We start from the raw sequence: 26,691 nt of genomic DNA, 5'->3' as shown, positions 1-26,691 counted from the left end.
GCAGGAGGCCGGACGTGTTGCTCGGGACGCGTTTGGAGGAGTGCACGTGGCCTTGATTATCTTGTGTTATCTGATTATTAGACTGAGCTGGGTACGGGGTTCGAGGGGATTGCGGGTACTTCATGCCTGGGAGAGATGCCAGCTGTCGTTGTTTTAGGAATTGGTCAAGGATAAACAGTAACTACGGCTTCTAGCAGAAAGAAATAAAGGAACTACTGTACACACATGGCCCGACTTCTAGCAGCTGATCCATGGATTCCTCGCATGTAGACTTTCTCAACTGGTTGTCTCGAGGTTTACCCTACAACAGAGGCGGGGTAAATTCTACCTCCCCAAAGACATATATATGACCCAGAACACCCAAGGCAGTATCATCCCAAGAAAAGAGAAATAAAAACACAGAAACTCAGAAAGACCTTTGTTTCGAGAGCGAATGTGTAGCTTGCAAAATGTCTGCGTCAATTAAGCAAGATCCCGAACACAACCCGAAATCATTCCCGGAGCACAAACTTAAGGATTCGACCGAACTTGCTCCCGATGTAAAGTACCCTTCCATGCGAAACCCAAAACCCTCGGTACTCCAGCGGGAACCATAGACGTCTCCGAGCGCCGGTCACAATCCAATTATCACGCACGGCCAGGAAGGGGGACCACAGGACTGTGGCTGGGGACGAAGAACCGTCCTGGCCTGAAGCCGAAGCCCCCGAGATTGGGAAGGCTCCTCGCTCGGTCAACATAGCTTTCATCATCGGACAACCGAAGCAGTTGGGTCGGAATGGGGATCTCAATGATCTGCAGGGCTTTCTCAGTCTCAACGTTCCAGAGCGCGATATCGTTGTTTTCCTGGAAACTACTTAGTATATGCCGACCTTGAGACCCAGTGACACTAATGCCCAGGCGGCAGATGCATGTCCTGGGGGTCAGCGGCAACAATACCACTAATAGCATCCTGGACTGAGATAGCAGAGTTCAGAATGCCCTTGGCAGCCGTTCTGATTCGATGCTCATCGTACCTCAGTTTTCGAAGTCGGAACTGCGTCTCAACCACAAGAATGGTGTCTTGCAGCACTGCCGCGAGACTTGTATCATCGGACCGGTTGTGGATAGAATCCAGCTGTGACTGCTCATTCTGATCCAGCGACCGAAAGGCACTTTCTTAGAAGTTTTCGCAAGACGCAGTAGAAGCATGCCCAGGCTCCCGGTTCTGGACGATAGGAGAGTTGTCTGGCTCGACGACACGGTTGACTTGGTTCAAGGACTGGTCGGCTGCGTCAACAGGGGTCTCTGAGGCAACTGTCTTCTGCTTCCTCGAACGCCAGCGTTCGACCAACCAACAGTTCTTTCCTTTCCGGGACGGCATCCGTTGATGTCAGAAGCAAGAATTTTCTGGTGTTCTGGTTCTGCCGCATCACCGACTCTGGACAATGGAGGCGCGGGGTAGAGGCTGAACGGGACCTTCTTAACCCTCCGAATAAAATGCGCGTATTGTTTTTTGTTATCCCACCATTGAGCTCAGGTAGGCGCCCTCTCAAACTTCGTCCAGGGTCTACCCCTCGTTCTGAGGCCAATAAGGGCAGGACACGGCAGGCTCGCGTAGCACAAAAGCCTCAGTGCTGACGTGTTCCAACGAGTAATAAGCGCGACAGACGGAAGAAGGTGACATTTTGACAGATCTTGACAACAAATCAGACACCATCCGTTAGCCAGGTGTTGTGGGTGATTTGCAATGCGGTGCTGTAGAAGTCCGTCTTCGAGGTGTTGTGTCAACTGTGTGATGGTGATGACTGCGACGAGAGTGAGCGGATGGTGAAGGCGCGATGGATGGTCACATGATTCAGCCTGGCTATCACACCCTCGTGTCAGAGTAAATTATGCTGAGTTCGAACTATTCGCAATGTTGTCTCAACAGCTGACTTACTTTATCCAGACACCGAGCACCTTTCCATGGACCTTCTTCAAACAGAGACCGTGGCTGCAGTATACGGGGACCACCCTCCATTGAGTGCAGAGCTTGAGAATTACACTTAGACTGTCCGTGGCCCAGATCTTGTGCTTGAGTATCAGATAGTTGGTTAAGTTAGTATAGTCCTTGTTTTCCTGAGACCGATCATCTATCTAGTAACCATCCTAAATCAAATGTCTCCAACATGATCGTTCGGTCAATGATTATGGAATTCATGGTCAATGTCACTATATTCTTTCATTCTCGAACTCTGACGCACACAAGATTTGGCCTACATTTCGCAGTCAGCTTGCTGTCGACTGGTGAGATAGCGGCAACAACCACCAAAATACCTCTTCATTCCCACCACCACGCTCACATAAATTCCTACAAGACGTCACCCCGCACCGATCTTCATAATCTAAGAACTTTTTGATTGATCTCTATCCAATATACTCCACATGCCCCGCCCACTCGCGATCCCGCCTCAACGCCCTCACATCCCCCTCATTCAAACACGCCATAACACCCAAATCGCCATTCTCCGTGCGGGACCAGAAATACACGCAGCCCTCGAACGGCGCCGAGGTGGGCCGCCGCACCAGCGAGGGGTGGCCCAACACATCCCCAAACCCACAACTGTACAGCTCCGTATGCGCCAGCGACGACACGCCCACATCCGTCTCGGGATCGAACTCGCCGCCGAACATGATGGTTGACTTGTCGGGCTCCTGCGCGATGAAGGTGGCCCAGCTGCGCACGGCGTACGCGTGGTTGACCTCGGCCACCTGCGCTCGCAGCACGGCCGCGGTCTCGCCGAGCGTCATCTCGTCCAGCTCCCCGTAGGCGACCCGGGTCGACGCGTTGTACCCCATCTGGCCCATGTATTCGGGCGAAACGTCCATGGCGCGCCGGCTGTCGAGGGCGCGCGAGAATTTGGTGCGCCGGTGCGCCGGCTGCGGCCGCTGGCGGCGGCGCGCGGCGGCGATGCGTTTCCACAGGAAGGCGCAGAGGGCGTCGTTGGTCGAGACGAAGGGGATGAGCTTCTGAAGCTGTGGGGAGTGCTGCGCTAGTTCGATGTTCGCGCGGTGCTTGAGCTGCGCCATTTGTTTGGCGGGGACTTGGAAGAAGTGCCAGCTTGCTGGGGCGCGGGGCGCGGAGAGAGGGTTGGGGATGCGCGGACGGCGGAGGTGGGAGTGGTCGAGCATAGGCTCGGAGGGGTAGAGCAGCGGGATGATCGTGCGGCGGTCTCGGTTCCCTTGGCTCAGTTCGGTGGCTGTGAATGGCTCGTTGCGCATCGCTTTGGCCAGGAGCCGCGCGCATTGGAAGAGGCCCCCGCCGTCGATGAAGTTGTGCTGTGCGGCGAGGTCGAGGAGGAGCCCGCCCTCAATGAAGTTGGCTTGCATCATGAAGACGCGCGCCGGCTCGATGCTCGAGTCTTCGTATCGCTCGGGGAAGGAGACCACGGGTCCCAGCGCGCTGACGGGGAGCATTGAGCACGGCCCTCGTGCGGCGCAGATCTCTTTATACGAAGGGCAGATGCTCGAGGCATCGCGCACGATGACCAGGTCTTCCGGCTGGCTGAACTCGGGACACGACTGTAACCGGAAGGTGCCTGAGTTGCCGGGGGTCCGGCCCTCGTGCACAACCTCGGCTGCTAGCCAGGGGAATTCGGAGATGAGGGTTTCCGTGGCTGTGTATAGGGCGTTGATGGCTGCCCTTTGGGCGTATCGGTCTGCGATGGGGAATGATAGTAAAAGGTGGGTGTAGGTTTTGAGGCCGGCCAGCTGGCCGATGTCGTCTTGGAATTTGGAGAGGTCAAACATCGTGCAGTTGGGGTATATGGAGTATATGTCTGAGGTTGTTGGATTGACGCTCTATGTTCTTGAGAATGGTAATAAGTGGACAAAAGCAGTGGGTATAATTCTATAGACGGCAATAATGCTAACAGGACAGACGCTAGAATGAGAAGACAAGTCGGTGAATCGTGAGGTTTGTGATGGGATACAGAGCTATTACCGTGGAAGCAACCTCCGCTTTATATACTTACGACAAGAGTATGAGCCATCGCAACGACTATGTGCCAAGAATGAAGTTGTACTTGGGAGCATTGGGGGCCATGGCAGCCGCTTAGGGCTGCTGAGAGTCGGCTCGGGAGCGCGTGCATTAGTGCGCCCCCTAACACGAACAGGATCGCAAAACTCCGAGCGGACGTGCTCACAAAGTCCGCTACTCCGAAGCGCACAGGCATCGTGGGATGAAACGAAGACAAGATGCAGCAGAAGGTTCACGCCAAATGGTTCATAAAGCTCGAACTGCAATCATGGCCCAATCGGAGGCTGTTGGCCCACAACTTCGCACAGGCACTCCGTTGCCGAGATGTTGAGCTGAGACTTGGCTCAACGAAAACAAGACATCTGGAACTTTCTTCCATCCTACACCCAGGGGTCCAGAATCTTGCAGAAATGGTGCCATTGCCGACAGGGAAAAGCGGCCTCTCCGATTGAGGTATTTACAGCCACGTGGAAACACGTGGTGACAACGACGCTGTATGTCAGTTCGAGATGATAAGTGTCGGCGGCCCTGCGGCCTCAGTATAAACGTTCTTGAAAATAAGGCCCAGACGGAGGCTGAGACTTCTCGCGTAAGTGTTCTTGCATGCGCGGTCGCGAGACCATGGATTGAGCGTCTCTGTGAGAATGCAAGCCATGGATGTGGTCTCGGTAATTCGGCAAGCCATTGCGGAAAAAACACAAATCAAGAATTCATGAATGTTCAACTGTTGTCAGTTTTACTACTATTGCTAGATCAAAAATGACAGCTCACTATTCTACCTAGTAGGCTCCAGTTCTGTTTGACCCCTTGCCCAGGCATCCAATGGCTGCCGGCTCCCATGCAAGGCTCTAGGACTTTGGAGAACATCATTGGCTGACGAAGCGCCGGAAGATGGATTAGGTTCACCTCACCTTTGAAATAAGTACAGAGACTGTATCTAAGTTGCAAACTACTTATTCAGCGATTCCTTCGATGATAGCGCCATTGCTATCTCTACCCCTCCTTCCGTGACGCTTCAGTATTGCCAAGCATACAACCCATTCCTACAGAGAAGTCCAGTTCGCTTCAATCTCCAGAACACTAACCTAACATGGTTATCGAATCAGACGACATCATCTGGTTCGAGGATGATGCTTTCCTTACGGAAACATCTTTCCCATCTGGTTCAGTATGGAGGTTGGATAGCAAAATCAACGAACATAGTTATTATGAGGAGCAGTCTGAATGTGAGACTCTGGGTATTCATTCCGAGGCACGTGGGGTGTTCTCTTGCTCGAAGGTGTCGGGGAGTGGACCACCAACCGCGATGATCAAGATGCGTTTGCAGTTAGTATTACCTATAGATAGGACTCGAAGAGAGAGATATAGTTGTTGGTATCGATGGCCGGATTCCGTGGTGGAGAACCGCGACGAAGAAGCCCGAAGTTCGTGCCAAGCAAGCCACGTCGGAAACTCCTAGGGCCTTTAATTCAGAGATCGAGGCCCTGGACCATCTAACGAAGTCTGGCTGCTCCAGTACCTCTGCTCTACTGTCCTGGGAGAAGGAGCAACAGACAATCGATGAATGGGTTCCCGGAGGCTAGAAGCTGAGTATCTTGATGGAGAAGCTACCGGGCTCTGATCCCGGGAATTCGCTTTATTCAGGTCAAATGCCCCGTGACGAGCGAGACTCTTTGAGGGGGGCCTTCAAGGAAGCGTGGTTGTAAGTCATGACTTTAGATCCGATGTTCTAGAGAGCTAGCGCCTCTAGCACCTCCGGTGTCTAGGTTATGCAAGAAATCTGACAGCAATTATAGAGAGACGGTCCGTTGTGGGGTTATCCATGGAGATGGGTCGATAAATAACCTTCTTTGGAAGAGAGAAAGTGAAAGATGGAGCCCTCTTGCTGGACAGATTTGTGTCTTTATTCGCCACTTCATTTCTAACTTCAAGTGTCCAGCCACTTGGTCGATTGGGAGTATTGGCGCTTGTCCAAGGACACAACTTGCTGGGAAGATCGCCTCTACATCCGCTGGAATCTGGCGCACGATGGACCGTCACATAACCTTTTCGATATGTCTGACTGGTAGCTGTAAAGTCGATATGCAGTCGTTATCGCGCGGTACGCGACTGAGGTCGAGAAGATAGATGCTTTTGTCTCCTGGAGACAACTACCCGATAACATTATTATATGCCTCATTTTGTGAGACCGTCCAATGAAAATCTGATTTTGTTGCACGCGCACATTACTACCTTCCCTCTGCTCATCCTTCTTCTCATGGGTATGATACTCAGTTGGGGCGATATGTTGTAATGTGAAACTGACATCGCGCCGTTCGTGGTGTGTATCCCGGCCGACATCAGGGGGATGCAAGATTCAAGAGACATAAGGGCCAACTCGACTTATTTCATTGGTGTATCTTGAATTCTGTTAACCAATGGTCTAATCTGACCAACCGAATGCCAGACCTCATTTTGCCTTTCAATATGAATTTAGTATTGGTGCATATTTCACTCGATAAACTGCTTGGTCAAGCTCATGGTGACGCTATGTGTTCCTGTTGCGCACGGGAGTCCCTGATATCTGATTTCGCACGGCCGTGATTTTCGACTGCTACCCAGAGCATAGTAACTACAAATAAGCAAGACAAAGAACTGTTACTCCAGGTTACTTTCAGAAGGTGAGTGAAACATCCCAGGCTGACTCACCCGGCTCACCTTCTTAAAGCGGCAACGGCTGAAAGAGGCAACAGAGTAAGTGACCCGACATACCTACTGACGCTACGAACATCATGGAACACCGCCATGATTAGAAAGTACTAAGTCATTGTAGCTTGGTCTCTGAGGTCATAACTCCAAAGCACCATCCTCTGACAGCTGAATACCCAATTTCTATGACTAACCATCATACACTACTTGGCGAATCTTTGTCGCCGAGGAATGTGTAGCGCATATAGCCGTTTCCGGCCTACGAGCCAATCCTACCGCGGAGTCCTGACCCAGACCAGAGAAGACGGGTGGCTGCAAAAGGACCATGGAGATGTTGCGACCAAACCAAACCGGAAGAGCAACGTGGATGTACGAAGACGATGCGTTGCGCAATCGGGATTTGCACCTAGTCTACAACAAAACCAACGAGGCCCCCTCCAACCCATCGAAGCAGCGCAATGGCCTAAAGTTAAGCACTTTGGCTTCACCAACTCCCCAAGCACCACGAGCAATCGAAATACACAGCAGCCATGATCCGCGCAGGGTCCGGCTGCCAATGGTTCACGCGGCGGCGTCTGCAACTCTCCCTGGCCGTCGCGGTGGTCATAGCCTGCATCTACACCATCCTGCCAGCGTCCAGCAGGCCGGACAGCCATGCCCACACCAATGACGAGCCCCCGCAACACCACAAGCTCCCCTTCACATCTCCCTCCTACGCCCGCTCCCTGTCCGCGCGGGAGCTCATCTCGCGCCCGCGCTCGTCGGACCTCGTCTCCCTCCCCAAGCTCATCCACCAGACCTGGTTCCCGGCGGGGAGCAACATGAGCGAGAACGCCCAGCTCTGGGTCCAGACCATGCGGGCCCAGAACCCGGACTGGGAGTACGTCCTCTGGGATGACGAGACGAACCGGCTGCTCGTGGAGACGCATTTCCCATGGTTCCTGAAGGACTACCTGCGCCTGCCCAAGGAGATTCTTCGGGCGGACGTCGTGAGGAATCTGTATATGTTCTTATTTGGAGGGTGAGATTTTACTGCCAGGACGCTGCTGGGCCAAATTACTAATGCTGGTGAGATGAATAGAATGTACGCCGACGTCGACACCGAAGCCCTCCGACCGGTGGACTCGCTCTTCGCCGGCCACGACACCCCGCTCCGGGCGGCGCACAGCAGCCTCCTCGGCTCATGGACGGGGAAAGTCAAGCCGTACTCGCCGCATGGCTCGTCGACGATCACGCAGCGGGCGTTTCTGGGCCATATGTCGCACCGGGCGGGACTGGATGGGCCTGCGGCCGTGCCTAACGGGTGGATGGCGTCGCCGCCCGGCCACCCGTTCTGGCTGCTGCCGGTGATCCACGTCATCGAGAACCCCGACGGCAGTGAGGATGGCTCGGTGGAGAGTCTGACCGGCCCCACGGCGTTGGCCCTCTTGCTGCACCGCTACTTCGAGGACTTCGAGGGCGACGAGAAGACGGTCCGCCGGCACGTGTGCCAGAAGGTGCGGCGCTGGGCCCCCCAGTGGGAGATGTACTGCGGGCCCGAGGGCCACGAGGACGATGTGCCCGAGCTGCAGACGAAGGGGAACGCGCCGGTCGTGGTGCAGGATAAGATGGTGATCCTGCCGCGCCAGCAGATCTACCCGTACAGCTGGGAGGACGACAAGAAGCTCCCCGCGTGCTTGGCGGCGTTCGAGAACCCGCAGTTCGATCCCGAGGCGTGTAAGCGGGCGATCGACGTGGAGGCGTGGCCGAGTTACTTCATTACGTATTGTACGCATTCGTGGTGAGGAGGTGGGGATTGTGTGGCTCATAATTCTGTTAATAATATTGGTCCTTTTTGTTCTTAATGCTCTTAGTGGGTGTTTTGGTCGAGTACAGTACAGTACAGGGTCGAATAGAATGGATGGCGGGCGTGGTGTTCTACCGGATTCAAACCACTCTTAGGGCTAGGCTATGCGGGAGATGCACGCAAACGGAAGGGAGATTCCGAGTTCACGGTCTCCGCGCGAACCGAGACATCCCTGAATCCAATGCGTCATATCCGGTTGGCAGCTAGGCTTAGAAACCTGAAATCTCGGATGGGGAGTTTGTCGCTCAGGGCCGCAAACAAGCTTTGGGCCCTGAAAATAGGGTGCAGAAACGCTGGTGCCTGGTTCTGGACCCCACCGTCTTGTCTTGTCACCACTCACCACTCACCACTCACCAGTGACCGCTACTCCATCCGGTCGCTCATCCTTTTCGATTTTTTTTTTTTTTTTTTTTTTCTGTTCGTAAAATCTTATAAAAAGCAGGGACCCGTTTGCGGTCAATGTTGCAGTCGCATCGCGCGAAGAAAATCCAATGTCCCCAAACCACGGCCGCAGCCCCAGCGGGCCTGTACCCCCGACCAGCAGCCAGAAAGACTCAGCCGCTGGCCGCGGCTCTTGGCGTGTAGACGCGGCGAAAGACACCGACTGCCTGGTATATATCCCCTCGCAGCAGCCATGTAGTATGACGGGCCCCTCCGAGGGGAAGGCGAGTTTTTGGCCTGATTCCTCGCATCGGGGGTCATTTTCGGTATCGCTCTCGCCCTCCGCAGCTTCGCTCTCTCCTTCATTCCAGTTACCCGGCTCCCCTAGCAGCATCGACTATCCCTTCGAGGTGAACATGACCTACTCGGAGGCATTAACCGCCGCGGCCGCGGCCGAGTCGACCAAGAAGCCGATATGGCCGGTGGTACTAGGGGTGTTGTATGTAGAGCTTCTTTTTCTCAATCACGATTACGTTTCTATGTGGTTAGAACCAGCAATTGACATTTATTTTGGGGCATAGAGCCTGGGTATTCTGGTCGAATCTGACCATCCTCTTCAATAAGTGGTTGATCGAGTCGACCGAGTTCCGTATGTTCTTCCTTCCTACCTGCCTGCATGCACCTCGCGGGTGGCATACACACATACCTACACTATTCCCTGGATCCACTAACAATCGCCAGATTACCGTGAGCAATCCCCTACCCCTACACCATCCCCATCCATCCCACAATCCTAACCAGACGAAGCAATAATCCTTACAACCTGGCACCTCCTCTTCGCGACCCTGGCCACTCAGCTCCTCGCGCGCACGACTTCTCTGCTGAACAGCCGGCACACCCACCACATGACCCCGCGCACCTACCTGCGCCAAATCGTCCCCATCGGGCTGTTGTACAGCGGCAGCCTGGTCACCAGCAACCTAACCTACCTCTATCTGAATGTCAGCTTCATCCAGATGCTCAAAGCCGGCGGACCGATCATCACCCTCCTGACGAGCTGGGGCTGGCGCGTCGCGCGCCCCTCCCTCGAATCCTTCATCAACATCCTGGTCATCGCGTTTAGTGTCGGGCTGGCCGTCGCCGGCGAGGTGCAGTTCGTCTGGACAGGCGTAGTAATCCAGATCGCGAGTCTGGTGTTCGATGCGAATCGGTTGGTGATGATCCAGATTCTGTTGAGTGAGCACGGACATCCAGCGCAGCGGGAGGGATCTGGGGAGAGGGTGTCTGGCGAAAAGGTGCACGGGCAGGACCATTCCCCAAAGATGGATCCCCTGGTCACGCTGTATTACTCGGCGCCGGTGTGCGCGCTGACGAACGCGTTGATCGCGGTGGGTAGCGGGGAGGTGGGCGGGTTCGAGTGGGGGATCGTCGAGCGCACGGGGTGGGGCGTGCTGCTCGCCAATGCCGGGGTCGGGTTTATGTTGAATGTGTCGATTTTCGTGCTGGTAGGTTCATGCGTCTTTTTCTATCTTGTTGTGCTGGGTGAGGAAAGGGGGACTTGGCGAATGCTAACGTTTCTAGATCGGGAAAACGTCCGGGCTGACGATGACGCTGGTCAGCGTGCCCAAGAACATCCTGTTGATTGTCTGCTCGATCGTCATCTGGGGCTCGCCGGTGAGTTCGTTGCAGGTGGTCGGGTATGGGATTGCGCTGTTGGGATTGTTGTATTATTCGCTGGGCTGGAGGACGATTCGGCCGCTGTGCGAGGCGGCCATCGCCAGGGTGAGGGGCTGGCGGCGCGGGGAGGTGTATAAGTATGAGCCGGTTTAGGCTGTGGTCATTTCGGGGATACATGTGTATGAGTAGATATAGATTATGAATACTGGTTTGTTGAAACGTTGGGATATGTAGATGGTAGGTCAAGTTAGGTAGGATAGGTAGAGTGAATGGTTCAACAAGCGGGATGCTATCAAATAAATCCCTCTGGAGTTAAATTAGTAAATTAGAACTGTACTATCAATATCAACATGTACCGTATCGAGTGTCAAACTCTGCTCTGGAATGTCAACGCTATATACCCTGCAACTAATCACTGGGGACATCACGAATCATACAGATAAGCAGCAATCACCCCGCCCCAGCCCCCAGCATTCTCACTCTGGCGCGCGATCGGGGTGCCCCCCTCTACGACCATATTCGTCGTGCTCTTCGTATTCGTTCCGTACAGATAGATCCCCGACGAACCCTCCACCTTCACCGCCGTCTTCTGACAGTCCCCCTTGGGACAATCGCCATTATCATTGAAGAAGACCCAGTTGCACCCGCCGTACAGGAACAGCTCGGAGGACCCGCTGATGCGCTCGAACAGCGCCATGCGGCAGAGCGCGTCGTCGGCCCCGCACTCCGCGAAGTCCGGGTCGCTGGTGGTGAGGTGCTCGTCCCAGGGGGCCGGGGCCAGCGTGCTCCCGACGCCCTGCCAGTAGGGGGACTCGCTCTGCTGCAGGGCCGAGAAGACGTTGCGCGCGTGGTGGAAGTTGTACTGGTACAGGGTGTTGTGCTCCATGCCCGTGCCGATCAGCCAGGTGGCCGCCGTCGCCTCGACCAGCATCCCCCGCCCCGTCGAGATCGTCTGCGCGTTCTCCCCGTCCAAGTCGTGGTCCGCCGTCCACCCCCACATGTTCTCGATGTACACCGACGAGGTGCTCGTCAGGTGAATCAGGCCGTACGCCGCCTTGCAGCTCTCCGCGTTACTCGTGCACTGGCTCTCCACCAGGCTGCCCACCGCCCCGCCGATCCGGAAATGCGTGTTCCAGAACCCCACGTCGCCCGGGTTGGTGCCGGCGATGTTGACTTCGAGCTGTTCCATTCGTTAGGGGGTTTATTTATCGGATGTAGTTGACAGAAGAAGACTGACCAATTGACAACCAGGCAGAATGTCCGCGACGGTGAACACCATATCGCTGATCTGAGCCACGCCCGTATCTCCAGGGTATCCGACCCGGATCATCGCCCGCGGGGAGGCCTCGTTCTCGAAATTGTCGCCCACCGCGCTGATGATCGAGGCGAAGGAATCTCCGATGATGCGACTGCCGCTGGGGACGAAGATGGTGTCGGTCACAATGTAGGTTCCCGCGGGGAAGTAGATGAGCTTGCAGTCCTTGTTACTCGAGAGGATGGCATTGATGTTGCGCGTGTCGTCCGTCTCCCCGTCGCCGTACACCGGCTTTCCGGCAACGTTCTTGATGTTCAGGACCTGGTTGGCCGTGTACTCTTGGTAGGTCGGGGGTGCCTTGGTGAAGTATTTGTTCCCCGATAACAGTGCGGAGGCGCGGGGAGTGGTGACCTGCTGTCCGTTTGTGCTCTGCATTTGGTTCGAGCCGGAGGTATACTGTTCGTGCGGCGGTTAGTGAGCTGCTCTGGTGGTGGAAGCCGGAACCCTACCATGTGTCCATGGACCCAGGTGTCCGAAACGCCCCCGCTCAGAACGATCGTGTCGCCGATTTTCACTGTGTTGCCATAGTTGCTGATGTTCTCCAGGATGATCGAATTTCCAGCCGTGGCCGACGTGCCGGACGTGATGAAGGTCCCTACGCTCGTCGCGCTGGTATCGATCACCGTCAACGATCCAGATGTCCCATGCGCGTCAATTCCGGTCTGGCACTGCTCGAAGCGGCACCCCACGAATGTAATATCAGTCCCCCCCGCGATGACGCCGGTGGTGGTCCCGAGGAAACTAAGGTTCTTGAACACCCACTGCTGGCCGTTGAGCTTCATCCCCACCGCGCCGCCTTTGAACCACAGATCGTTCTGCACAGGTCAGAACGTCATTACCTCATCCCCCAGGATTCAGCGGGGAACATACCATGATTAGGTTACTGTTGTAGTCATACTGCGTCGTCAACCCGACATGTGTCGCAGAACCAGTCGGCATGTTAAATCCCACGTTCGTCAACTGCGTCGCCTGGCTGACGGTCCAGTCGAGCAAGGCGATATTCTTACTATACCCGACGCCCGTCGAGTCCAGAACCACATTCTTCATGCCGATGTAGAAGTTGATGGTGCCCCCGAAATTCGGATCCTTGGCGTAGATAATGTGGTCGTCCGGGAAGTTGGCGGCCGCCTTCAACACGGGCGGGTTGGTCGGGTCGCCGATCAGAACCGTTCCCACAAAGAGCTGCAGAGAACTCTCGAGGAGGTAAGTCCCGCTGGGGAGATAGACGATGGCCGGCTGGCCGGTGGTGCCCATCGAGTGGGAGGCGCGATCGGGTCCGTCGGAGGGTCCAGCTATATGTAGCGAACAGAAAACAAACTGTTAGGCTTTCGATCTCACAATTTCTCAGACTTAGGGCTTCCGCCTACCGTGGATGGCAGCCTGAATCGCCAGCGCCGCGTCCCGACCGCCTGTATTATCGGCGCCGTAATCTTCGACCACATTGCGGAAGACCTTGTACGCCTCCTTGTGGCCGGAGTCGAGGAAGGACGATTGCCCGTTGTGTTCGATGTTCGCGTACCAGTATCCGCCGGAGTTGCTCGAGCTGGCGCAGAGGGAGGGCGAGGCCGCCGCGATGGTCTGGTGTGCTGCAGGCCCGTTGAGGCTCACCCATGGCTGCGCGGTGCGGTTTTGGATCACGAAGGGAATGCCACTGCGGCTGTTAGTGGGCACTTCTCCGGGCCTTTCTTTTCGGTCACTCACGTCGGATCAGGAATGTAACTCCGTTGGGAGATGGAGGCAGCGCTTGGAGTCGGCTGAGGCGTGAGTTTCTGAGCTGAACCCGAGGTCCTCAGCCGGGGCATCGAGGTGTTGCGCCATCCATCTTGCGGTCTCGCGAATGCCAGTGAAAACAGCGATAGCCACGAGATGCAAAGTAGAGCGAATGTCGAGTGTGCCATCATCACGGCACACGGTCGGGTCGAAGCGAATACAATTGGACAAGCATCAAAGAATGAAACCAAAGGGGAAAAAAAAAAGAAGAAGAAGGGATCGATCAGGGTATCAAAAAGAGTGAAATTTCCCTGTTGACTCGAGAATACAAACCTCGATACCTATTGCTTCGAGAAAACGCCTAGTCAGACATTGGGATTTCGCCCCAGGGATGGCGTACGCAAAATCACACAGTCGGAAAGGGTCGAGGGGCGCGCATCGAGTGGGAGCATGATTCTGGGGGCCTCCTCTATTTATGCGAATGCGAATTAGTGCATACCTGGACTGAGTCCAGACAAGGATTGTCCAGGTTTGGGAGGAATCCCGCGCGGCGGAGACTTGCATACTGGCATTGGCAGGCATGCCATGGTTAAGGTTAGGTAGGTTAGGGCCATCCATCCATCTATTTGTTGATCTTCCGTAGAAAGGGCGGTCGATCAGGGGTTTGACAACAACAACAAGGTGAACTCTAGTTGACCAGTCAAGTCCTGAACCACCAGCTGTGCATCTATATTGCCGTGACTTCATTTTGCAATTTCATCAGTTTTCCTTCCTGCCTGTCCAGACCATTTTCCTCAGTCACCAGATCTGCATTATCCCTTCCTACCACCGCCGCCGCCGCCGCCACCGCTGCCAAACCATGCAGAAAACCCAGTTTTGGGACTCACTCCCCTCCGCGTGATAGAAGCCACCACCACTCGAATCGGGAAATACCGACCTTGAATCGGTTTATCTTGAAGCCTAAAGGTCGTCGTACCTGTCGTCGATCGCGTGAGTAACCTCCCCAAATCAATTGTCCGAGCCATGCAGCTCTGACGTCTTTCGCGGCAGCGAGCTTGCATTCCGCAAGGCACATACCAACCAAGGTTCAGAGCAAGGGATTGCCCGCGCCCAGAACCAAGCAACAGGGGAGTTGGCACGTTGTAGGGCAGTTCCCTTCCCTGTTCCAGTCAACTCTCCGTAGCTGCTTATACAACAGCTTTGCCGGTTCGCAATAACTACTAGGCAACAGCACCAAGACCACCAAGCTTGGAGGGCTTTGGGTCCTAGACTATAACGGGAGGATTGTTCCTATGCAGGAAACCTTTTTTTTTTGGCCCAATTGACACGCTACTGGTGTCAAACATCTTGCAGAGCTTCAATTCATACATCGCTCCCTCAGCTTTGAATGCCCCCCGCCCCCTCCTCCGCGGAACGCCTTCACACTCAACACTCCAAGGTAAGAAGCAGACTATGAACAGTATACATGGTAGAAACTAAAGAGTAATGTATACTGTAGTGCAAGTTGAACCCAGATACTTGGCCTACAGCCAAAGTTCAGCATGTAAAATAACCCCCCCATCCCGTCCCCCGGTGTTCCAAAATCTTCTTACGAAAAGGGAAGATTCTTCTGGTTGAGTAACAAATATTCAAGACTGGGGTACAGTACGGATGATCGGATTATTTCTTTTTCAATGTAAAGTGTAGAATATAGTTTCGTAAACATATCTGTACATATTGAAGAACGAAATATGCTACTCAACAAAAGAGCTTGCCCCATCTGCCTGTGATCCGCTATGTGGCAGATATATTTGTCTGATGTTGCTGACATTTGGTTGAGCTCGGTCCACCACGTAGCTGCATTGAGTGAGAATAGACGCGCAGTAAACTGTTAACAATGAGAAAAACCTCATCACAGACTCTAGGGCTTACAAATACTAGATCCCCTCTGACAATATAGTACAAGATTGAAAGGGTCTTGTGTTGACAGTCAGTCCGCAACGCGCCAGCCAGCGTTTTCTGATTCGGGTAAGGTGGGCGCGGGCGGGCCGTGGGTGACGCGGGGACAAAGGCACGCTATTCCCGAAAGGGAATGCGCTGGGCAAAGCCACCGAGTCGAGTTTATGGTTCAGATTGGAGATCGAGGACGGTGGAGATACGAATATCTAGCAATAGCTGCTGATTACAAACACGAGAATATATGAAGGAATCCGGATCTGTACACGGCGCTCTTGATGGATTATAAATGATGCTTGAGTGCCGCCTTTCACTGCGCCTTTCCCAATTCTCATCTGCCGGTATCATTACAGATCTAAATCGAGTCTTTTTCTCTCCGAGGTTGATCTATTGATTGGACCTGGTCTCTATCAAGTTTTCATTCCATATTGCACCTAGAGAAGAGCCTAGTCCGACAGTCTCTGCAACATGAAGGCCATTATTATCGAACAGTTCGGAGGCCCAGACACCCTCGTGATCAAAGAGATCCCGCGACCCGAACCCCAGACCGGCGAAGTCGTCATCAAAGTCAGAGCCTTCGGCGTCAACCACGCGGAAATGCACATGCGCAAAGGGCAATGGGCCGAGTGGATGCCTGTGAGCGGGATCGAATGCGTTGGAACAGTCGTGGACTGTCCCGGGGGCGAGTTCGCAGAAGGGACCGCCGTGGCCAGTCTGATGGGCGGCCTTGGGCGCACCATCAACGGCAGCTATGCCGAGTACACCCGCGTACGGGCTTCTAATGTCGTGGAGCTCGGCCCAGGTGCGTCGACGCTGGGGTGGCAGCAGCTGGCTGCGATCCCGGAGTCCTACGCCACAGCCTGGACGTGTTTGTTTCGCAATCTCGACTTGAGAAGCGGGCAGACGCTACTGATCCGCGGCGCGACCTCGGCTTTCGGCCAGGCAGCCTTGAATCTGGCCGCGGAAAAGGGCGCGCGTGTGGTTGCGACGAGTCGCAGAGAGAGTCGCTTCGCGCACCTTAAGGCTCTGGGCGCCGAGCGTGCAGAGGTCGAAGGGCCCAATCTGTCGGAGCGGTTGGCAGAGAGATTCGACGCCGTCTTGGACTTGGTGGGTAACAGCACAATTGTGGACTCGCTGAAAATGGCGCGACGGGACGGAAGGGTGTGTCTGGCTGGGTTTCTAGGGGGTTTGGCCCCGATTCAGGATTTCAACCCGCTCCTGCAGATGGCCAGCGGAGTCCATTTCAGCTTCTTTGGAAGCTTTGTATTCGGAACCCCGGAGTTTCCCCTATCCGATGTCCCCCTCCAGTCCATCGTGGAAATGGTTGCCGATCGCAAATTCACAGCAGAGCCGTCGCGTGTGTTCCGATTCGACGAGATCAGGGAGGCGCATCGAGTGATGGAAGCCAACGAAGCCAACGGAAAAATGGTCGTGGTTGTTGATGAATAAAATTGTCTTGGTCACGAGAAAGAAATCTGGTCTTCCAGGACCTCCAGTGGACAAAACAAAGTGTCAGGAATCCGGAGGAATTGTCCAATCAGATCCTTGTAGTCAGTAAATTTAGCCACGCCCATGAATACCATCATTTCTTCAAGCAGGCCTACAAAGCAGCCACGCAGTTCCCCACTCAGACATGAAGCACAAGCACCAATTGTCAATGCCCAGACAAGGTAGATCTGATGGCTCGTCGAAAGAAAAGAGAGCTTCATATCACGCACGAGTAATTGCAACTTAGATCCGTAGAACAGACCAGGGATGGTATCTAAACCAAATCTCCCACGGAGTTCCGTGAGATACACAATCGTAGCTAGACGAAAACATTCCATCACACGTGCCTCTATGGTATCGTGGACTGTGACACGTGTTTGTGACAGCAGAATGTGTAGAATTGGTGACATATGAAAACCGGGAAACAAGATGTCAGACCATAGATCCCCTTTCAATAATTCAGACAGCATGATCACATGCAACTCGGCAAGGCTCTGACGGATATATGAGACAAAGAAGTTGCGGTTGTTGCTTTCGCCGTCAAGCGATAGGTCGAACTGATACGAGGCCATGGTGAGCTTGCTACGACCGGCCAAGATCGCTAGAGGCTGTTGGTATCGAGGCATACTGTCTTGAATATATGCGCCATTGACATCCACCCTGCACATACATTAGTCAGGAAGACAGCTGCAGAGCGGTATATGCTCACCAATACAGCATGGTCCTCAGCAGTGGGTTAGAGTCGAGAGACTGGACGCCACCTCTGCAGTCAAGGATCCGGGATAGACCATTCATGTGAACATTCAACAGCTTTGGATCCCGCGTCATGTTCTTGAGTGGGGCTGGTTAGTCAATGAAGCATTAATCGAGTGTCACTGCAGTATCTCACAGCATAACAACAGAAGGCCAACACAGCAACGACCACCTCGTCGGTGACACAGGTTGCGGGGTCTCCTAGCCGCTGCTGCAGGAGAGTTGTCGCATGAGCTGTGTATCGGTAGTGATCGGTACTGCTATCGTCGGCGTAAAGATGTCCCAAGTGTTTTGACGAGGCCGATAACAGTTGTGATAGAGCGATGGATTCACGGACGACGTCGAGAAAACCGATGTCGAGCATGGTTCGAAACATAGAGCAAGTTCCATCGTACACTACAGGTATATTGGACTGTTGCTTAGACCAGTGGGATCTCATACAGAAAGATAAATCTTACTATGGTCCCAGAGCCAACGAGTTCGTCGATCGCGTTCGATCGGGAATGTCCCGAATGGGTCCGATCGACCTGCATCAAGCATTGAGAGCGGAGCTACCGCGACAATGCCATCTGTGCAGGCCTGCTGCTTTTTGGGCAATGATGGAGAAGAAACCAGGGGTGATGAACCAGAGCCCTGCAGCAGCGGGCTCGTATCAACCTCAATAGATGTGGTTTCCTTTCGCTTGGGTTTAGCGGTTCGTCGGCGATAGTCAACCATCGCGTGGCTGCGAACGCGTCGCCGCGTGATTGCGTCCCCGGCTACATTGTCCCCCGCAACGGAGATGAACTCGAAAAGTGATGCACCTGGACCTCTGCTCCTGGCTGGCTTGCTTGTTGTCATCGTGACACAGCTTCTCTAGAACTCGGTGCTGTACCCAGTGCGTTGCGAGAATGAAATGGTTTCAGGTCAATCTTGGTTGGACGGGCGTAGTCCGAGCTTATCTCATCCTTCCCCGCATGATCAGTCAAAGTACTTGACCCCAGGATACTAACAGATTGCGTAGGCTACCAGAATGAAACGCTTTGCCAATCAGATCCACTTTTGATGAAGGAGCCGTTGTAAATTTATTCGAAGAATATATATCATCACGGACATGATACTTTGTGCCGCCAGCCACATTTGCAATACGACTTCTAACGGCAAAATACTCATATTATCTCACAGCACGCAAAATCAATCCCATATCTGACGGACATAATGGCAAGACCATCATTTGAGTCCAAGGCTAGCCTCCACATTATCTCTTCAAATCCAGCTACATACACCCCTCAAGACCCCCGATAAGTCGAGTAATTCCACGGCCCCAACAACACAGGCACATGGTAATGGCGCCACCCGTCCTCGCCGTCCTTGCCCCGTCCCTTGACTGTGAATTTCACCTCGACCTCGGGCCAGAAACTCTCCACCCCCTGGGCCTCGTACCAGGGGCCCACCTCGAACCGCACCGCCCAGTTGGTCTTGCTGTCGGGCGCGGGCAGCGCGGCCAGGATTGCCGGGACGGATTGTGCTTGCGACGAGCCGGTGGTGGCCAGGGGCTCCCAGATCGCGACGCGGCCGTCGGCGTTGGTGGTCGCGCGGAACGTGGGGGGTTCTTCTGCTGCGCCCGTGGGACTGGAGAGGAGCGTCAGGGTCACGGGGAGGTTGGCAGCGGGCGTGCCGGTGAGGGTGTTGAGGACGTGGCAGGTGATTGGGTCGTGGGACATTGTTGCTGTAGGGGGATTGGCCTTGGGGGCTGGGGGTGTTGTTGAAGAGGAGGAGGGCGATTGCTGAGTGTGGTTGAGTTGGTTGCGGACGAGGTTTAGACGTTCGGTGATTTGGGCTGGATGGATGGGGCCTGTTGACGGCTGGTGCGGTTGTTGGGTGTTGTCCATGAACTGCCTCGATTCAATGGTGAACAGTGATTGAGGAGTATGGCTGTAGAATCGATGGGAATAGTGAGCGATAAGGTGTAGTAGTTAGTGTGAGGTGTTTTGTCAGTGCAGGGGGGAATTTAAATGATCATTATCTCCGGGCCCGCATCGAATGCTCTATCGGAGAGCACCGATACCCCGCCCGCGGAGGATGCCACCGCCAGCCAGCCAGCCCCGGCCCGGCCTGGTGAGCTTGTTTCCTAATCCGGAAGCTGGTCTTGGCGTCACGGGTTGGGCTATTGTATTCCTCAGGCACGACGCGCCCGCCAATACGCAGATTGTTTGACTCCTGTTATTCGAGCTTACACAATAAACCTGCCCTGTTCTCGTTTCTTCAAGTATAGTCAAATGGACAAATCCAACATTCATGCTATTCTATTCGGCTGCAACTGGGCGCGAAGAACATACACACAGAAGACAATCACCGAGAAGCAATAACACCCTCCAAGAAATCAAACCCCCGTTTCTGCAACTCCCACGTCTGAGACCCCACCTTCATACTCATCGCGAACGTGTGATCTTCTCCGGGCACCTCGATCATCTCACACCGGACCCCTTGCTCCTTCAACACCCGGAACAGCTCCCGACTCACATCGATAGTGACCTTCGTATCCGCCCCACCGTGCACAATACACGTCGGCGGAAACTGCGCATCGATATGGTGGACCGGGTCGATCTCTTTCACATCCTGCCCGGGGTAGCACGCCTGGATAACCGTCCCGTTGGCGACCTGCGTGAGCGCGAAGCCGTCGCGCGGGCGGCTGAAGTCCGGGCCCGGCACGACCCCAACCTCGGTCTGCCCTTCGAGCGAGATCGAGCTGTTCGTGGGCACGGGCCTCTCATCGTAGATCCGGTTGAGGAACGCGGGGTCGAGAGGCGGCAGCTTGCTGGCTACCTCGGGAAGCGGCTGCGTCCAGAACGGGTGGGTGAGGTAGGCCGGGGCGTAGAAGTCGAGGATCGCTGCTACTCGGCGCGGGACGTCCCATCCCTACGGTCCAGGAGGATCAGCATCATAAAAGCTTTTGTTGTTGGTTGCTGATTGGGAGGGGATAGAATGGGCGCTTACCAATGACAAGGCCAGCGTGCCTCCGGACGATGTCCCGAAGGCCATGACTCGGTCCTTATCGACGCGGTACTGCGATCCAGGCACATGCGCGGCCGACTCCCCGGCAAGAAACGCATCGAGGTGACCGTCGTAGATCCAGGCCAGTAGGTCTCGGCAATCCGCCATCGGACCCTCGAGGATGTTCACCTGCGGGCAGAGTCGGTGGTTGGGACTGACCACGATCCAGCCGCGGGCCAGGCAATCGTCCACTTGCGGCATGCAGACCATCTTGGAGTGGCCCAGCATGAACGAGCCGCCATGGATGTCGATTACTGCGGTCCGCAATCAAGTATTAGCGATCTCACTGATATGGGTAGTTGTCATTGATGTTGCTAGGAAATCACCTACAGACAGGATATTCTTTCACTTGTCCGTTGTCAGTGGCTGCTCGTGGTGGGAGATAGATATCTGCATCGATCTTGCTGCCGTCGATCTCCTTGTATTGGACTGTGAGGGGCGTCGGGGGCATGTTGTCTGTTCTCTTTACAATTTTCTCGTAGAACGGAATGGATCTTGTGAGTCGTGAATTCGAAATATATTCTGTATTCCACTCAGTGGATAAAAGAGCTGGCTGTCTATAGTAGAGTGTACAAAAGTATATGAAGTCGGAGAAATCGCACGAAATTGGGTTCTAGATGCAAGATAAATCTAGCATGCGGGTACGTTCGGAAAATCCGACTGCGGGGAGGCGATTAGGGATATCCGGCCACGGGCATGGCAATGCAGAATGCACAACACCATTTACCGAGGATGCATATTGCTTCGAGTCAATCAATCCTTTCGGAGCGATGTCGCTGTATTGCTCACCGACATCTCTTACAAAAGCACAAAACTCAAGACATAAGAATGATATATGAATCTGATATAAGCCTGTTAGCTGGCAACAGTCACGCACGCATGGGCTATATCGAGCGGTCATGTCAAACGGCCCGGCTCCGGCCGCGTTTCCCCAGCATGTTTGACGCTCGCGCGGCTGCTGCATCCTGCAGGTACCACGCGTCAGGACGCATCTAAGATGTCATCACTTTCTGCGGTCATAGCTTTGCTTGTCCTCGGGATCTTTGCAGAATTACAGATCTACAGAATGTCCACGTCACTGTAGGCTTGAATCATTGGAACATAATTGACATTCATTGAGTTTTGTGCATAACTACTTGTGGAGGAATTCGTTAACTACTTGGGTGAAGGCAGGAGCGTTCTCGACCATGGGCAAGTGTCCGGCCTTGGGGATGAGCTTGAGCTCCGCATCACCCTTGAGGTCGGCCGCCATCTGTTGCATGGTCTTCGGAAGCACACCATCGCTGTCGCCAGCGACAAAGAGACCTGGAACCTGCGCCTGCGCCATCTGTTCCCGGACATCGTATGCGCAGAGAGCCTGGACGCTCTGGCGGAAGCCCTCAAGGCTGTTGGTGCGCACCAACTCCTTCACCTGAGCGGGGAGATGAGGCTGGGTCTCATAGGACTCCGGCGTAAACCACCGACGAACAGTGACCTCGGCCAGCTCGTCACCAACAATCGTCTCCTGGGTGGTAGCAGAGACAGCACCCTCGCGCTCGGCCACAGCTACGCGATCATTCCAGGCCTTGCGGTTAGACTCGGGGCTGGAGCTGTTGGTATCGCAGGATATGAAGCGCGTCACGCGAGTAGGATAGCGCAATGCAGTATTGAGAACCGTGACACCTCCCAAGCTAACGCCGATCAGAGTGGCTTGAGGAATGCGCAGTGCGTCTAGCAGGGCGATGATATCGGAAGCGAGCACATCGATGTTGATCGGCTGCTTGCCACAGGCCTGCAGACGGCCACGGGTGGAGTAGCGCAGGATACGGAAGCCCTGGTTGCGGGGATCCGCGAGGAAAGCGCTGACAAAATCATCCCAGATGGCGTAATCCACCAAAATCGAGTTACTCAGTACAATGACGGGGCTGTGAGGGTCAGTGCTGCCCTCCAACCGGTAGGGAAGGTCGACACCGTCCGCGGTGGTGACAAATGACTCGACGGCTGGGCGGGTAGGGGAGGGAAGAGTACGGGTGCGGCCGTCGTTGGACGACCACGGCCCAGCAACATCCTTGGAAGCCAGGGAAGAGAGCTCGCGGGGGGCGGGTCCGAAGGTGTAGGCCCACTCAAAGACACGACGACGCTGGCTGGTGATCGTGTCGTTGACAATCCGAGTGCGCCAAGGGGTATCCATGGCAGCCTTGTGTTCCGGACCTCCCAGGCCATTGGTGGCTTTGTACTCGTGGAGCGTCAAGTATTCGCGGGGGGCCTTGGGGTCGATGGCGGCGGTCACGAAGCGACGGGAGCAGCGCCAGCCGGGCACGCGGGAGAGCATTGGGATGTGTTCCTCGGTGTACCAGCGGTTGTAATCGGCCTCTTTGTCGGCGTCGTCGACAAGAGTGGTGGAGACGGCGACGAGCACCGAGCCGGCCACAGTGGTATCAGGTTGATCCTCGAGCGGAGTGTAATCGGCGGCTTTTTGTTCACCCAGGAAGTCGTAGAGGCGGCGATCGACGGCAATTTGAGCCATAGTGGCCTTCTCTCGCGGAGTCTTGATACCATCTCCCCGCAGAGCCAGGTAGGTCTCGCGCGTCAACTCCTCCATCTCCGTAATGTCATACCAAGCTACCCACTCAGGCTCCTCGCCATCAACAGCACGATACCGGAAGCCGTTGGTGACGAAAGGCAAGCGTAGACGCAAGGGTCCATGTTCCGAGTTGTACCAGTCGTGGAACTGAGCGGCGGGGAGCGAGGGACGCGGATGCATCGTCACGTAAAGCAGGCCGGGAGTCGCCATTTTGGAGGATTTGAAAGCTGTTGAGTCAATAAGTCAATGAGAAAAACACCGAGTAGGAGACCCTGCGATAGATGAATTAAAAGAGGGGCACCCGACGAAATGGAGGGGCGTAGCACGGCCATGATTTTATTGTTCACTTGCCGCCTCCGACCTTGACTGCCGAACACACAGCCGATGGACGGGGGGAAAGCCATTTACCGGAGGTTCGAACTCTCCCTCCGGAGCAAATCGCCCGCAGTCAAGCCGGCCCTGCACGTGACTTGCGGAGGACTGCGGGTGTTTGTGATGTTTGCTGAAACTCGTCTTGGCCCCCCGCTTCCCCCACAGAGTCCAGTCTATCTTCTCCACTGGCAAGCTTGGTGATTTACCCTTGGTGCAGAGGAATTGGAACGGACTGTCCCCCGCTTCCCCCTTTCAGACAATGTCTTCAAGCATCGTTCGCCCTAGGCTACCTTACTCCGATTCAGACTTGTACCTGCATTGCGATAAGTCGATCCGGGGGAGGGCGACATTCCTGTGCTCGGCTGCATCCCTTCTTATTATCCGAAAACGGAAATCCTGAAGCACGCCCCTGGAGGGGCTGAAGTAACATCACAGTGCAACCGGGAAGAATGTTCCCTGGATAAGGCGTCTGGATCCTGTCTCGGCGAGGGTATCTTACGGCCAACCTGCTTTCATCTGGTCACGTCTTGAGTTGGGTCCGCGGTCGTATCGACCGGTCGCCGGCGTCATGCTCCTCGCCAGTGAGACTCTACATGCGGACGAAGTGGCCCGGTGGACATAATCGTGTTGCATTGAAAATCTTCGGTCGCCTGTACTCTGCAGGCCTTTCAGTGATGTCCTGAGCACCAGGATAGCTTCAGCTACGCAGCAATCGCGCCCCAGTCTCCCACGATGGCCACCACAGCACCGAAATTCGATGAGCGAAAGGACGAGGAAAAGAACCAGGAAGAGAGCTCGATCCACGAGCTAGCTTGCTCCTCTACCACTACTTCATCGCCTGACAATGCCGAGTCAGAAGTAGTCTACACGATCGACGACGAAAAGACGCCAGATAAGACACATGCGGAGAAACAATCAGGCTCGAGCATTCGTCTTCTAGTATGGATGACAATCAATATTGTGTCCACTGTAGTCATCGTAAGGCATCAGAAATCCTTCGTCTGAAGCAATGTGAGGCTCACTTGCATATCACAGGTCTTCACCAACAAGTCTGTCCTTTCGCATGCCATGCTTCGAAACTCCCAGGTGTCCTTTGCTGCATATCACTTCACCATCACGGGCTTGACCCTCTGGATTACCTCTCGACCCTGCTGTGGCTGGTTCGAGCCTAAACATGTCTCGGCATATCGCATCCTTCATCTCGTTGCAGCCATGTGCATTCAAGTGATCTTCCAGAATCTCGCACTCGCACACTCCTCTGTTATTTTCCACCAGTTGGCGCGACTACTCCTTACACCTGCAACTGCGTTGCTAAACTACATCCTCTATCAATCCAGCATCCCTCGCGCCGCATTCCTGCCACTCATTGTACTCTGCACTGGCGTAGGGGTTGTCTCCTACTACGACTCTGTGCCAAGCTCAAAGAGCACTGAGTCAACCTCAGCGCAGGGCATTTTCTTCGCCCTTTCCGGTGTCTGTGCCAGTGCTATGTACACGGTGCTGGTAGGCCGCTATCACAAGAAGCTGCAGATGAGCAGCATGCAGCTTCTGCTCAACCAGGCGCCTGTCAGCGCAGCTGTTCTACTCTGTATTGCCCCTTGGATGGAGACTTTCCCCACCGTCTCATCTGTGCCGGAGTCCCTGTGGCTGTCGATCTTGGCGGTATGTATCGCATCCTGCCCTTGCTTTCATCCAATTCCGCTAATACACCACTCTGCAGAGCGGTATTATGGCCTGCCTGGTCAACCTCTCCCAATTTTACATTATCGACGCAGCAGGGCCCGTGACCAGTACCGTCATTGGTCAATTGAAGACCTGCATAATCGTTGGGCTAGGGTGGATTCTGTCAGATCATGCAGTTTCACATCAAAGCGTGGCAGGGATTCTGATGGCCTTGACAGGAATGAGTTTGTAAGTTCGCACCTTGCCAATTGGAGATAACGAGCTAATGCTTTGTTCAGGTATATGAAGATAATTCTCAAGCATCAGAAATGATGCTCGATTGGAATAGTAATGGCGGACTTGGAAAGGGAAAAGAGCTGTATGTATAGTAGTGTAATTTTTAATACGGTGGATATGATCAGAGCGAAAGTACTAGAGTTGTTCGTCTGATGCCGAGTCTCACTGTGGCTTCCAAAGACATTCTGCAGATTGATGTTCGAGGTTTGAGGTAATTCTAAACTGAGATTAACCCCATAAGTTTCATATGTTATGGTACATTGTATCAGACAGACTACGTTCACCAGTCTCGAAATTCCAGAGAAGAATTGTAAGCCAGCCTGGGGTGAATGAGTTGTGAGTGCCCGTGTTATATGAGGTGGAACTGAAACAGACCAGGACCTCGGCCAATCTCCACGTGACCACTTGTTTGTCTCCCCTCCCGCGGGTTTCCCTTATCGCCAACTAACCTACCCGTGTTCCTCGCCGCGTCCGTGACACGAAAATGACTTGATCTTGAAACCCCCAACTCCCTCCCTCATTGGACCCCCCCCCCAAACCTGCACCAGTCCTCAGTCCGAACAAGCCAGTCGATATGACAGGCCGAAGTCGGAGACCCGGCCAGATCGCATGATGTCACACTGGTTCACGCTTCAGGAGTCCGACGACGATGAGAGTGTGGTCGAAGAAGCCGAGAACCTTCTGGCGCAGTTCTTGGGACCATCCGACCGGTTGAAACGCGAAGCGACCCAGTCCGTCGATCGAACCCCAACCCCGACCATTCGAGACAAATCCCCCGCAACCCGAAGCACGCCTTCTTTAACCTTACCGCGCACTCCAGAGTCTTTGAGACCAAGATCTCAGGATAGGCCGCCCGTTACGGATCACTCAGAAGTATCGGTCGAGGTATCGGACTCGACCAAGGCAGCGCGGGCGCGACGGTCGGGTCGTTCACGGAAAGGTCCCGCTAACTACTATGATAGCTCGAACTACGA

At 54.5% G+C, this 26,691-nt stretch overlaps 10 protein-coding genes across 10 annotated transcripts; 3 read left to right on the top strand and 7 right to left on the bottom strand.

Moving 5' to 3' along the window:
• Positions 1 to 264: 264 nt before the first annotated feature.
• BO86DRAFT_101128 (uncharacterized protein) lies at positions 265 to 999 on the bottom strand. Its single transcript, XM_025665853.1, has 3 exons — positions 937 to 999; positions 511 to 843; positions 265 to 453 (listed from the first exon to the last, which is right to left on the bottom strand). The coding sequence occupies exons 2-3, from the start codon at positions 747 to 749 to the stop codon at positions 372 to 374; spliced, it is 321 nt and encodes a 106-aa protein (XP_025527282.1). The 5' UTR covers positions 750 to 843; positions 937 to 999; the 3' UTR covers positions 265 to 371.
• A 1,386-nt stretch (positions 1,000 to 2,385) lies between these two features.
• On the bottom strand, positions 2,386 to 3,932 carry BO86DRAFT_448512 (putative trichothecene 3-O-acetyltransferase; the record flags this gene model as incomplete). The annotated part of the gene is made up of 1 exon (XM_025676652.1): positions 2,386 to 3,932. The coding sequence occupies exon 1, from the start codon at positions 3,766 to 3,768 to the stop codon at positions 2,386 to 2,388; it is 1,383 nt and encodes a 460-aa protein (XP_025527281.1). The 5' UTR covers positions 3,769 to 3,932.
• A 3,283-nt stretch (positions 3,933 to 7,215) lies between these two features.
• BO86DRAFT_448511 (TPT-domain-containing protein) lies at positions 7,216 to 10,775 on the top strand (the record flags this gene model as incomplete). Its single annotated transcript, XM_025676651.1, has 7 exons — positions 7,216 to 7,287; positions 7,378 to 7,706; positions 7,767 to 7,881; positions 7,924 to 8,102; positions 9,494 to 9,561; positions 9,714 to 10,417; positions 10,494 to 10,775. 7 exons carry the CDS (start codon positions 7,216 to 7,218, stop codon positions 10,740 to 10,742), a joined length of 1,716 nt encoding a protein of 571 aa, XP_025527280.1. The 3' UTR covers positions 10,743 to 10,775.
• Positions 10,776 to 11,013: 238 nt separating this feature from the next.
• Positions 11,014 to 13,802, bottom strand: BO86DRAFT_410218 (glycoside hydrolase family 55 protein; the record flags this gene model as incomplete). The annotated part of the gene is made up of 6 exons (XM_025674484.1): positions 11,014 to 11,769; positions 11,827 to 12,300; positions 12,354 to 12,719; positions 12,775 to 13,196; positions 13,272 to 13,555; positions 13,606 to 13,802. The coding sequence occupies 6 exons, from the start codon at positions 13,800 to 13,802 to the stop codon at positions 11,014 to 11,016; spliced, it is 2,499 nt and encodes an 832-aa protein (XP_025527279.1).
• Positions 13,803 to 15,803: 2,001 nt separating this feature from the next.
• On the top strand, positions 15,804 to 17,003 carry BO86DRAFT_101054 (alcohol dehydrogenase zinc-binding domain protein). Its single transcript, XM_025665852.1, has one exon. The coding sequence runs from the start codon at positions 16,018 to 16,020 to the stop codon at positions 16,996 to 16,998; it is 981 nt and encodes a 326-aa protein (XP_025527278.1). The 5' UTR covers positions 15,804 to 16,017; the 3' UTR covers positions 16,999 to 17,003.
• A 277-nt stretch (positions 17,004 to 17,280) lies between these two features.
• Positions 17,281 to 18,630, bottom strand: BO86DRAFT_456571 (uncharacterized protein; the record flags this gene model as incomplete). Its single annotated transcript, XM_025677172.1, has 5 exons — positions 17,281 to 17,401; positions 17,476 to 17,697; positions 17,747 to 17,868; positions 17,927 to 18,186; positions 18,249 to 18,630. 5 exons carry the CDS (start codon positions 18,628 to 18,630, stop codon positions 17,281 to 17,283), a joined length of 1,107 nt encoding a protein of 368 aa, XP_025527277.1.
• A 183-nt stretch (positions 18,631 to 18,813) lies between these two features.
• BO86DRAFT_389602 (hydroxyisourate hydrolase) lies at positions 18,814 to 19,773 on the bottom strand. The gene has a single exon (XM_025672178.1). It carries the CDS (start codon positions 19,659 to 19,661, stop codon positions 19,059 to 19,061), a length of 603 nt encoding a protein of 200 aa, XP_025527276.1. The 5' UTR covers positions 19,662 to 19,773; the 3' UTR covers positions 18,814 to 19,058.
• Positions 19,774 to 19,997: 224 nt separating this feature from the next.
• Positions 19,998 to 21,391, bottom strand: BO86DRAFT_410215 (uncharacterized protein). The gene is made up of 3 exons (XM_025674483.1): positions 21,154 to 21,391; positions 20,767 to 21,077; positions 19,998 to 20,688 (listed from the first exon to the last, which is right to left on the bottom strand). Exons 1-3 carry the CDS (start codon positions 21,272 to 21,274, stop codon positions 20,122 to 20,124), a joined length of 999 nt encoding a protein of 332 aa, XP_025527275.1. The 5' UTR covers positions 21,275 to 21,391; the 3' UTR covers positions 19,998 to 20,121.
• A 542-nt stretch (positions 21,392 to 21,933) lies between these two features.
• On the bottom strand, positions 21,934 to 23,788 carry BO86DRAFT_389600 (putative alpha/beta hydrolase). Its single transcript, XM_025672177.1, has one exon. It carries the CDS (start codon positions 23,594 to 23,596, stop codon positions 21,956 to 21,958), a length of 1,641 nt encoding a protein of 546 aa, XP_025527274.1. The 5' UTR covers positions 23,597 to 23,788; the 3' UTR covers positions 21,934 to 21,955.
• Positions 23,789 to 24,335: 547 nt separating this feature from the next.
• On the top strand, positions 24,336 to 26,025 carry BO86DRAFT_101029 (TPT-domain-containing protein). Its single transcript, XM_025665851.1, has 4 exons — positions 24,336 to 24,736; positions 24,794 to 25,420; positions 25,479 to 25,669; positions 25,720 to 26,025. Exons 1-4 carry the CDS (start codon positions 24,491 to 24,493, stop codon positions 25,751 to 25,753), a joined length of 1,098 nt encoding a protein of 365 aa, XP_025527273.1. The 5' UTR covers positions 24,336 to 24,490; the 3' UTR covers positions 25,754 to 26,025.
• The last annotated feature ends 666 nt before the right edge of the window (positions 26,026 to 26,691 follow it).

Source organism: Aspergillus japonicus, assembly GCF_003184785.1.
Source record: "Aspergillus japonicus CBS 114.51 unplaced genomic scaffold BO86scaffold_27, whole genome shotgun sequence".
NCBI classification, from domain to species: Eukaryota; Fungi; Ascomycota; class Eurotiomycetes; order Eurotiales; family Aspergillaceae; genus Aspergillus; species Aspergillus japonicus.
This window is presented reverse-complemented; position numbering and strand designations above follow the sequence as displayed.

Excerpts from the sequence above, each read along its gene's own strand:
- BO86DRAFT_101128 (XM_025665853.1), bottom strand. The coding sequence starts at position 749 with ATGATGAAAGCTATGTTGACCGAGCGAGGAGCCTTCCCAATCTCGGGG. Across the intron at positions 454-510 it reads AAGTTCGGTCGAATCCTTAA|ACATTTTGCAAGCTACACAT; the intron begins GTTTGTGCTCCG and ends TAATTGACGCAG.
- BO86DRAFT_101054 (XM_025665852.1), top strand. The coding sequence starts at position 16,018 with ATGAAGGCCATTATTATCGAACAGTTCGGAGGCCCAGACACCCTCGTG.
- BO86DRAFT_389602 (XM_025672178.1), bottom strand. The coding sequence starts at position 19,661 with ATGGACAACACCCAACAACCGCACCAGCCGTCAACAGGCCCCATCCAT.
- BO86DRAFT_410215 (XM_025674483.1), bottom strand. The coding sequence starts at position 21,274 with ATGCCCCCGACGCCCCTCACAGTCCAATACAAGGAGATCGACGGCAGC. Across the intron at positions 21,078-21,153 it reads AGTGAAAGAATATCCTGTCT|TAATCGACATCCATGGCGGC; the intron begins GTAGGTGATTTC and ends TGCGGACCGCAG. Across the intron at positions 20,689-20,766 it reads GCACGCTGGCCTTGTCATTG|GGATGGGACGTCCCGCGCCG; the intron begins GTAAGCGCCCAT and ends CCTGGACCGTAG.
- BO86DRAFT_389600 (XM_025672177.1), bottom strand. The coding sequence starts at position 23,596 with ATGGCGACTCCCGGCCTGCTTTACGTGACGATGCATCCGCGTCCCTCG.
- BO86DRAFT_101029 (XM_025665851.1), top strand. The coding sequence starts at position 24,491 with ATGGCCACCACAGCACCGAAATTCGATGAGCGAAAGGACGAGGAAAAG. Across the intron at positions 25,421-25,478 it reads TGTGGCTGTCGATCTTGGCG|AGCGGTATTATGGCCTGCCT; the intron begins GTATGTATCGCA and ends ACCACTCTGCAG. Across the intron at positions 25,670-25,719 it reads GCCTTGACAGGAATGAGTTT|GTATATGAAGATAATTCTCA; the intron begins GTAAGTTCGCAC and ends TGCTTTGTTCAG.